Source organism: Aythya marila, assembly GCF_965140915.1.
Source record: "Aythya marila genome assembly, chromosome: 7".
In the NCBI taxonomy this organism is placed as follows: domain Eukaryota; kingdom Metazoa; phylum Chordata; class Aves; order Anseriformes; family Anatidae; genus Aythya; species Aythya marila.
The window spans coordinates 22353160-22363975 of NC_139048.1; the positions used below are offsets into that span (position 1 = coordinate 22353160).

The 10816-nt window shown below is 39.4% G+C and overlaps 1 protein-coding gene across 9 annotated transcripts in view; it reads left to right on the top strand.

The window, feature by feature from the left end:
• The window catches only part of KAT6B (lysine acetyltransferase 6B), a 113241-nt gene extending 106539 nt beyond the window's left edge, over positions 1 to 6702 (top strand). For all 9 annotated transcript variants that reach the window (XM_082765215.1, XM_082765214.1, XM_082765212.1 and 6 more), the window contains 2 exons: positions 313 to 616; positions 2584 to 6702. In XM_082765215.1, the coding sequence (XP_082621341.1) occupies positions 313 to 616; positions 2584 to 5069 (2790 nt within the window). In that variant the 3' untranslated portion in view covers positions 5070 to 6702. The remainder of the gene's footprint in view (positions 1 to 312; positions 617 to 2583) is intronic.
• The last annotated feature ends 4114 nt before the right edge of the window (positions 6703 to 10816 follow it).

Genomic DNA, 10816 nt, shown 5'->3' on the forward strand with positions numbered 1-10816 from the left:
CTGCTATGAATGTCATTTAACAGAAGTAGAATGTAGAAATCACTGTTGTATGAAGAAACTTATAGTCCTCATTTTTCACCTACAGAAGGGTTTGTGTGTATGGATAAATACATATCTGTTTTAACTGTGTATACTTTAGACATTTTTCCCATGGAGTTGATCTACATGTGCATTTGATACCATGTAAGGTATTTTGGCATGAGTAAAATGATTAATGTGAACTCACTTAACATAAATGTATTTACTACTGCACCGAGTCAACTGACAAAACAGGACTGTAGGAAGAGTTATATTTGTGGAATTATTTTTCAGAGACCTTTCCTACTGAAAAAGAAAAGAGGCCGTAAACGCAGAAGGATTAATAGCAGTGTTACAACAGAGACAATTTCTGAAACAACAGAGGTGTTGAATGAGCCATTTGATAACTCAGATGAGGAACGTCCCATGCCACAGCTAGAACCTACCTGTGAGATGGATGGGGAAGATGATGACTTGAAGCCTGTAATTAGAAAAACTTTTGAATATCAGCCTGGGCAGCAGAAACAGGAGGAGGAGGAAGAGCAGAACAAGGAGGAGAAAGACATTCGTTGTTACAGGAGTGATGACAACTGTACAAGTAAGCTGAAAATGTTCTTATCTTAACAAAATTAATTTGTCATATGGGTTTCAAAGGAAATGTTATTCTTGTCATAAATAGGAAAGTTATAAAAAAGTTCTGTTTGGCTATTTTGATCTTATTTTTGATCTCTTTAAAATCTTATTGTAATGATTTTTGATTTTTGCTTAGAGGTGCTACTGGAGCCTTTATTAGAATTTGGTGGTGACTTCATTTTTTTGTTTATTTGTTTTGTTTTGTTTCTGTTGTTTGCTTTTTTTTCTCCTCTATCCCAGAAGTATTAATGCTATAATATTTTTTGTTCAGAAAAAAAGTTTTCCAGTCTGAAACACTGGAGTCCATGCCATGTTGCCAAAAATAACTTTGCTGTCCCTGCAACAGGGCACTTCATACTCCACAGAGCAAGAGTATCTTTGGAACGTTATCTAATCTTGTTTTTGTATCTTGGTAAAAGATACAAGCGAAAAGGAAGATCTAGATTACAGAAATATCTTTCTGTTCAACATTGCTGGTAATTCAATGAAATGTCTGTAGTTTCTGGGGAACAGTATGTCCTCATCTGCATTCAGCACTGTGGTACCTGTTTTTATCCCCTCAAAAGAGATGGTTTTAACTGCTTATTTAGTTTGATTTCAAATATATTTCCTGGCAGAAAAGCTAATGGATGGCTAGTGAAACTACTAATGAGCTATTCTAAATGTATGCTCATACCTTGACCTCCTGGCTGTCAAATTACATTTGTAAGTTTTAATTCCAGAATGAATGACTGGATTCTTAGTGCTACATATTTTCTTTAAGAAGCCAATGGGTACTAATTCCATGTTTTTGTAATTACATGGAAGGTTTAATCTTTGTGATCCTCGGTTTGAGGGGTCATCCACTAATTTCTATTTTAAAACAGCTTTTGTGCAACTAGAACAGCCATGCTTATGAGTGTTGATGCTGTTACAAACCAGTCCGCAGATACATTAGAATATTACTGCTTTTTCATGCTTCTTAGCAGGACTTGATTAAACTAGTAGTAGCAAATTCAGTGTTCTAGCTATGTCCCAGTGACCAGGTTTGTACTTTGCTAATGAAACTGATATTGTGTATTTGTCCATGGACCATGTCATCGCATTAATTGACTGTAGTAGTGTTCTAGCACTACAGTGAGAGGCAGAAATCAGCCAAAGATTATCACTGAAGCCTTCACACTCCCAAGTGCAGCATGCTGTATCTTGAGAATTCACACCTTTTTCTGGTATATATGTAAGTGGTACATAGGGAGAAAGAATAGAAGAGTGATTGTTTGGAGAGGTTTTTTTAATAGACAGTGGATTAATTTAGTGTTCTGATGTGCTCTATGTTTAATTTCAATTATCTTTTAGCTTTTGTCATGTGTTATGAGTTGTGCCATGATATGCTGCCCCTGAGAAGATACTTTTGAATGAACCACCTCTTTGCAGTGTTGGCACTAAGGCATGATTAGATGCTTACTCTAGCCTGTCCTCCCCTGTCCTCCAGTATGGTCAAAAAGGTGACTCCAGACTCTCACATTCCTGCTGTCAAAACAAAACAAAAAACAAAAACCCAAAACACATTAGCTTCATGTCTATATAAAGTGACCACAGAGTTCTTATTCTAAAAATAAAGGCTAATAATCACATCCTTGGATGATATGTTTAGTTTAGTTTACATGTGGTGTGATTTAAATCTCTAGGGTTCTTTTAGTGTATAAATGGTGGTTCCAATGGTCACTGTTAAAAGGCCACCAATCAAGAGGCACTTTACATATCTGTGTAAGTGTGTTTGAGCTGTGCTTATTATGTATTTCTTTTGTGGTATAAAATCTGTTTATAACTCTCATTCCAGAGTTTCTTAATGCATTTTGAGTTCATAAATTACTTTGGGTTTATGTTTGAAAGTATTGATTCATTAGTCTGTGCAAGCTAAGATGTTTCTTTTGTCTCTGTTGCCTCCCAAAGATAATACAGACGATGTAGCTGTGTTGGAAGAAAGCACTAAAGACAATCTTGAACCTTTAAAGAGTAAGCAGGGTTGGCCTAAAGGAGTTAAGCGTGGTCCATCTAAATGGAGGCAAAACAAAGAAAGAAAACCTGGCTTTAAGCTTAATTTATACACTCCACCTGAGACTCCTATGGAGCCTGACTATCAGGTGCTGGTAGAGGAGCAGAAGGAAGTAGCTGAAGATAAGCCCTGCCCAGTTCCTGCTGTTACGGAGGAAGAGATTAAAGAGCCTGCTGAAGGATTACCACCAACAGATGATAAGGTAAAAGAGGTAGAGCCTGAATCTCTGCATCCATCCAGTGAACCTTTTGAAAAACAAGAAAATGATACGGTGAAAGCTGGGGAAGAAGAAAGGAATATAGAAGAAAATGGAATCGATTCAAAAGATGAAGAAAAAGACAAGCCAGATGAGGCTTTTCTGCAAAAAGAAGAGTCCGTGCACTTGGATGATCATGAGGAAGAAGAAGAGGATGACGAAGAACCTTCTCACAATGAGGATCATGATGCAGATGATGAGGACGATAGCCACATGGGTTCAGCAGAAGTGGAGAAGGAGGATTTGCCTGGCGAAGCTTTCAAAGAAATGCTGGAAACACAACAGTCTTTTTTAGACGTAAATGTTCAAACTGGTAATTCAAATCAGGAGGACTTAATGAACTGTAGTGTTGACCTTGCAGCTGATGAGTGTGAAAGTGACCAGAAAGAAGTAACTACAGATTCAGATCCAGTGCCGGAATCTGATGATGATCATGCAGATAACAACCAGGACCAAAAAGCTGATGAAGAATTACATTCCGATTTCAAGGGAGAGAGTACTGAGACCATGGAGATAGATTCTGAGACTGTTCAAGCAGTACAGTCTCTAACCCAAGAAGCAAGTGAACATGAAGATACATTTCAGGATTGTGCAGAGACTCAAGAGGCCTGTAGAAGTTTGCAAAACTATGCCCATACCGACCAAAGCCCCCAGATGACCGCGCTGGATGATTGTCAGCAGTCTGACCACAGTAGCCCTGTTTCCTCTGTGCACTCTCATCCCAGCCAGTCAGTTCGTTCTGTTAATAGTCCAAATGTTGCTCCATTAGAGAACAACTACGCTCAGATCAGCCCAGATCAAAGTGCCATTTCTGTGCCGTCTCTACAGAACATGGAGACCAGTCCAATGATGGATGTTCCCTCAGTTTCTGATCATTCGCAACAAGTTGTGGATAGTGGGTTTAGTGATTTAGGAAGCATTGAGAGTACAACAGAAAATTATGAAAACCCAAGCAGTTATGATTCTACAATGGGTAGTAGTATCTGCGGAAACAACTCTTCACAAAACAGTTGCTCATACAGTAGCCTTACATCTAGTAACCTAACACAGAGCAGCTGTGCAGTGACACAGCAGATGTCCAACATCAATGGAAGCTGCAGTATGATGCAACAAACAAATATCAGCTCCCCTCCCACTTGTAATGTAAAATCTCCCCAAGGTTGTGTTGTTGAAAGGCCTCCAAGCAGCAACCAACAGTTATCTCAGTGCAGCATGGCCGCTAACTTTACACCACCTATGCAGTTAACTGAAATCCCCGAGACTGGCAATACCAACATTGGCTTATACGAAAGAATGGGTCAGAGTGAATTCGGACCGGGGCATTACTCTCAGCCATCGGCCACCTTCAGCCTTGCCAAACTGCAACAGTTAACTAACACGCTTATGGATCATTCTTTGCCTTACAGCCATTCAGCTGCTGTAACTTCCTATGCAAACAGTGCCTCTTTGTCCACCCCCTTAAGTAATACAGGGCTTGTTCAGCTTTCTCAGTCTCCACATGCTGTTCCTGGAGGACCCCAAGCACAGGCTACCATGACCCCTCCCCCTAACCTTACTCCTCCTCCCATGAATTTGCCACCTCCCCTTTTGCAGCGTAATATGACTTCATCGAATATAGGAATATCCCACACCCAAAGACTGCAGACTCAAATGGCCAGCAAAGGTCATGTTTCTGTAAGAACCAAATCCACACCTCTACCACCTGCTGCAGCAGCTCATCAGCCCCAAATTTATGGGCGTGCTTCACAGACTGTGGCCATGCAAGGGCCCGCGCGGACCTTAACAATGCAACGTGGTATGAACATGAGCGTAAACTTGATGCCAGCCCCAGCTTATAATGTCAATTCAGTGAACATGAATATGAATACCCTTAATGCTATGAATGGTTATAGTATGTCCCAGCCGATGATGAATAGCGGATATCACAGTAATCATGGGTATATGAATCAAACACCCCAGTACCCTATGCAGATGCAGATGGGGATGATGGGAACTCAGCCATATGCACAGCAGCCAATGCAGACAGCACCCCACAGTAACATGATGTACACCCCTCCAGGGCATCATGGCTACATGAATACAGGCATGTCTAAACAGTCTCTTAATGGCTCCTACATGAGAAGGTAGGCCCTTTGGAGAGACAAACTACCAAACTGGCGTATTGGATTGATCTGCACAAATATCTTTTGGAGAGTACGATTTCAAAACCAGCAATTGGTGTGAATGCAAAAACATTTGTTGGCACCATTTAAAAGCTGTATGCAGCAGAAAGCCTTATACAAGTTTTTCTTTTTTTCTTTTTTCTTTTTTTTTTTTTTTCCTTTTTTGCTTTAAATTTGTGGGATTTTCCTTTTCTTCTGTTTTCTTTGGGGGGAACTAGGTGGTTTTCCATTTTTTTGTTTATTTCACTGAGCTTGAAGTTTTCTGGAAAGGAAGAACTCTTTCTATGAACTGCAATTACACAGCAGCTGATGGTTCAGAGCCATTTTATGTGCCTGCTCCCATTAAAAATGTGGATAAATAGACTCCAAAACTATCAGACAGTACTGAATCTTGAGCTTTTCTCTCTCCTTTCCCCACATGTAAATGCCTTTTAGCAGTTCTTTTATTGTATTATTTTGTTTCTGAAGGTGACACTTCCGCATGCCGCTAATGTCTTTGTTAGTGACAGTGCATTTTGTAGTACTGTACAAGTGTTGTGCTTAACAGTAAGCCATTTCTTAATTTTTTTGCCTTGATTAGGTTACCCTAGTTTGAGGGTAAAAAAACAGAACTATATTTTTGTTAATTATAAAACTTGTAAAAAATAATAAAAAAAAAAAGCTGCAAAAGCTATTCACATTTTGGTTAGTTCAAAGGGTTTTATTGCTGTATGTTTAGTGTAAAGTTGAGACTCTCTTCCATTTTGGTGACCAGTTTCTTTGGGGCTGGGATAGGGAAAAAGGCAGCTTTCTGTTTTATATATACTGTTTTGGGTTTTTGTTGATTGAGACATCTCAGTGTTTATTTGTCAAGTTTTGAAACACTTTCATATATGTCCAAATACTTGGCAGGATTTAAAAAAAAAAAAAGTAGTGAATTTGGTGTAAAGTTGCTATTTTATGGAAATGCCTCTAACTTTACATTTTCATTCCATCTGTAGATTTTTCTATCTTTATAAAATATTGGAGTTATTTTTTAAGGGAAAAAATAGAGCAGTAGCGTGTGAATAGCTCAAACTAAGCTTACAGATCGCATGTAAAAAGGCAAAAGTTATTTGTGTCTGTTTATATTGCTTCCTTTTTTGTAGCCTTTGTACCTGTACAGAGTGACTGTAAGGGCCGAACAGAAGAGGCTTGATACATGTAAAAATAGGACCCAGTGACACTCTTGTATTTATCTGTTATCTTTTTAGTCAGTCACTTAAAACAAAACAAAACAAAAAGCCCACAATGAAACACCCGAGAAACAAAAATAAAAACTGCAAAAAACATCCCCCCCAGCTGTACATTTTAACATAAAATAAATTATGATGAGCCATTTTTAGCCTCTTGTGTCTTGTCATAGTTTGATGTTGCATGGGAATTACCTCCTGAAACAGTGTTTGTTACAGTGCTTTCACATGCTTGATCTAAAGCCCATTAAAGTTGATGGGGTTTGGATTAGGCTGTTAGAGCCGAAGTGTAGGTTACTCATCATAATTGCATACACCTCGTGAAAATAAAGAGTATCTAAGATTATTTTTTTTAATAATCTTAATAAAATATTGAATAAATATGTATTTAATACATTACAAGGTTGTCAATATTTAATGTATGAAACTTTTTTTCCTATAGAAAGTGTTAATATGTATGTAAAAGGGTATATGACAATGAACATGATGCTTGGACTGTATGTTAATGATAGACCTGATCTCTTCCTTTCACCATTGCTGTGTTACAAGGTGATACAAATCTTCCATAGAACCTTTGCGTTCTGCATGTATACCTATACATACACACACACGTGTGAACACTTAATATGGCAATAGGTCTGTAAAAAGAAGAAGAAAGCTATCTGTACATGGTCTTTTTGAGTGCACCAAGTTTAAATCAGTGTTCGTGAATCTGCATCAGAAAAAAATCTTGTAAGAATTTTTCAAAATGCACCCAAAGTGAATGTTGCCACTGAATTCTCCTCTACCCCACTGACATTGCAGGAAGGTTGCTAACTAAGGTGAAAGAATAGGTCAGTGTAGTTGAAAATATCCCATCTCCCACTGTAGAATGTAAAGCAGCTTTATGTATGTGATTCTACATGTTGAAAAGTCAAAGAAAATGTGTATTTTTTTAAACCTTTGAATTGCGTGCTGTTGCCAAACCAATATATTGATGCTACAGATCCAGACTCATTACCTGTTCAATTTAAATGTGATGGGGCAGCAGTCTAATCTAGCAGTGGATCTGAATGGGAGGTGAAGTTTCCACTCAAACAGTAATTCAGAATAACTTTCTTTAAAAGGATTTTAGAAAGCACAATATAATGAATATTTTTGTTCATGTACTTACACTGTCACATTTGCTTTATGAAGCCAGAGAGTATTCATGGTACTTAGATGATCTGTGTGCCTTCAGAAATTCACTGTCACATTTTATTATGCTTAGTGAAAGGAAAGATGAACCCAACAGTTAATGTGTAGCCTTTGAGTGTGTATAACTAGGACCTTGCATCTTGGTTGAATAACTTCAAATCAAAATAGGAACATGTCTTATGGTTTTTTATTTTCATGTTTTTAGAGTGAATATAGAAGACACCTGGGTTTTTATCTAATGCTGTTCAGTTTCAGGTTCCCAAGTCTGTAATAAACAGTCAAATCAGATTTTGCCATTTCAGTATGTAGCAACCTGAAACAGAGCATCCTGATTCTGGCATATTGCTAATATTCTGTATTGCAATACATGGATTAAAACTTGGGTGGAGAATGATGTACTGTGTGTTGCACAACAGGCAAGTTTCCAACATGACTTTTTATTTGAGAATGGAATTCCTTTCAGCAGGACAAATGGCTCTTCTAAATCTTTCCCCATAGTGACTGTTCAAGCTGTGAATTGCATTACTGCACTGCAATTTCTGCTTTATAAGAAGGTTTTCTCACCCTTGACAGATCTTGGTCTTGTATTGTCTGCCCATTGCAGTGTCAGTCTCAATTGTGTGCTCTAGCACCATCCCAGCTGAGAATTAGCTCACTCTTTTTGTGTCTCAAAAGGATTCTTCACCAAGTTGTAAAAAATGATTCTTATGAAATGCAGGATGTTTCCTTGCCCATGCACTCATAGTCCTTACATAAAGACAAGACAGTTTGACAAGTAGAATGCTTAACACCGCTGATGACTTGTAAGAAGGAAACCAACTTGCCTCATTCTGCACGTACATTGCTTGCAGACCTGGCTTTTATGTTTGTGCTGCTAATGCTTGTTATTCTAGATCATGTTGGGTGAGGTTGACCAGTGATTTGCTGTAGCTGTACTGCAAAAGTTGCCTACTTTGTGGAATCCACGTGTTCCAGAACTCTGCTTTTTCTAATTTAGCCTAATTGATTCTGGGACACTCAAAAGATAAGGAAAAGAAGCTGGGAAATAAATACAAAGTATGTTTGCTTCAGAATTGCCTAATTGGCATAGGTGTACCAGCAGAATGCTTCAGGCACGACCTGGTTCTAAGAACTGTCTTTGGAGCAGAACCTTCTTCATCTGGAAGCCGATGATCACAGTATTCCTGAAAGCTGCACTCTAGCCCTCTTGCAAAGACAGGATGGTAAGTGTTGTGGTGTTCTGGCTATCAGTTCTTAGCAGTGTCCAAAATATGACCAATTTTTCACTAATTGTGTTAGAAGATGGACAAGTGAAAGCAGAAACAGAGGACTTCTAAAGGTATGAAACTTTAACATTAGTCTACTGTGTTTCAGTTGTTTGTTTTTTGGGGGATGCTTAATATGTCCATAGTAGATGGAAACAAACACTAATATACAGTGTGGTAAAAAGTATGGACCTGGTAGAGGTATCTGTAGTGCTTAGGATTGTCCTATTACAGTCTGTTCTGTAGAGGCTGAGACATCTAGGAGCAAGTAAACGAACCAAGATAGTAAAGACCTATGGCTTTTCTTTCTTTTCCCGTTACTGAGCATAGTTCTCTGTATTAAAACTATGTGTTTCCAGGGTTGTTTATGGCCTACGTGGAGATATAGGTCAAATCTTTTGTAATGAAGCCCTGGGGCATGTATCAATCAAAAGCTGTTGCTTTGTGGTGTGGGGAGGGAATTCGTGAGAATATGTACGGTGGGTGACAATTTTGGCTTCATCATGACTTCAGTTGAGTCATTTAAACTCAGGGTATTTTTTCCTCAATCTACTTTATGTGATGAAATGAGCTTAATGAAATGCAATTTGAACGCAAAGCAGTGGTGTGCCCTTGCATTGAAGAAAGCTAATGCTACCCTGGTCTTCATTAGGCAAAGTATTGCCAGTGGGTCATGGCAGGTGATCCTTTCCCTCTGCTCAGCACTGGTGAGGCCAGACCTGGAGTACTGTGTTTAGTTCTAGGATCCCCAGTACAAGAGGGACTTGGACATACCGGAAAGAGTCCCATGGAGGGCCATCAAGATGATACAGGGACTGCAGCACTTCTATGAGGAAAGACTGAGAGAGCTGGGGCTCTTCAGCCAGCAGAAGAGAAGGTTCCAGGGGATCTTCTCTGTCTGTAAATACCTGAAGGGAGGATGCGGCCAGGACTGGGCCAGGCTCTTTTCAGTGTTGCCCAGTGCTGGGACAAGAGGCAGTGTGTACAAACTGGAGCACAGGAGGTTCCCTGTGAACGTCAGGAAGCAATTCTGTGCTGTTTGGGTGTGACTGAGCGCTGGTACAGGTTGTGCAGAGAGGTTGTGAAGTTTCCTTCTTGGAGGTTTTCAGAAACTGCCTGGATGTGGTCCTGGTTACCCATGTCTAGGTATCCACCTGCTTGAGCATGGGGTTGGACCAGACGACCTCCAGAAGTCCCTTGCAACCTTGACCTATTTTGGTTCAGTGAGATCCTGCTTAAGGACTTCAAGTAGTATGTGCAGAAGCAATGAAATGCAGTGTGTTACAGATACACTTATTTTTGTTTAGTCCTATTTTTCATGTCCATGCTGGAATGACAGCTCCTAATTTCTGAGTAGCTTGGAATCTTGTACTTTGGAAATTGTAGGTAAGTTTTTTTGGTTGCTATGTCAGTGTTGCCTTTTGCCAGTTGCCTAATCTGCTGTGCAGGACAAAACGAGTGGGAGCTACTTAAGAGTTTGTAGTATTTTACTTCGTATCAGTAGCTGGGAGGCTGCTGTTTGAAGGATCTGTCAGTGTCCACCTAAAGCAGCAGAGCCCCAGGAAATACGTATTTTTCTCATGTATTTTGAGAAGTCTGTAAAAGAAACACCCATCTCCAGGCCCCATAAAACCTCGTTCACGTACAATTATGAATGTAGATCAGCTACAGATCCAGTTACAGCAGTCATCAAGCTGTTTTGCAGTGTAGAAGAATTAATAACTTACAACTTGACTGAGGGAAATTAAAGCAGATATTTTTTGTATTTTAGTAGGTCATGTGACAGAATTCCTGTCTGTAAAGCTAATGCTAAGAAATAGACTGCTTCCTTAGATGTGAAAGCATTCAGCTTTCTCCATCAGGGTAAATGAAAGACCAGGGCCATGTCTGAAATGCACGTGTCAGACATAAGGCTGGGAGAGTTGTTGGATGTCTGCGTTGTGAATTTAGTTGCAGTAGACAGTGAGGTGCTCTGAAAAGGTGCATTTGAAGGTCTTTTCAGGTAGATGGAAAAAGTTGAGGGAACCCTTCCAAGGATTTCTGGACTAAAACCTGCATGT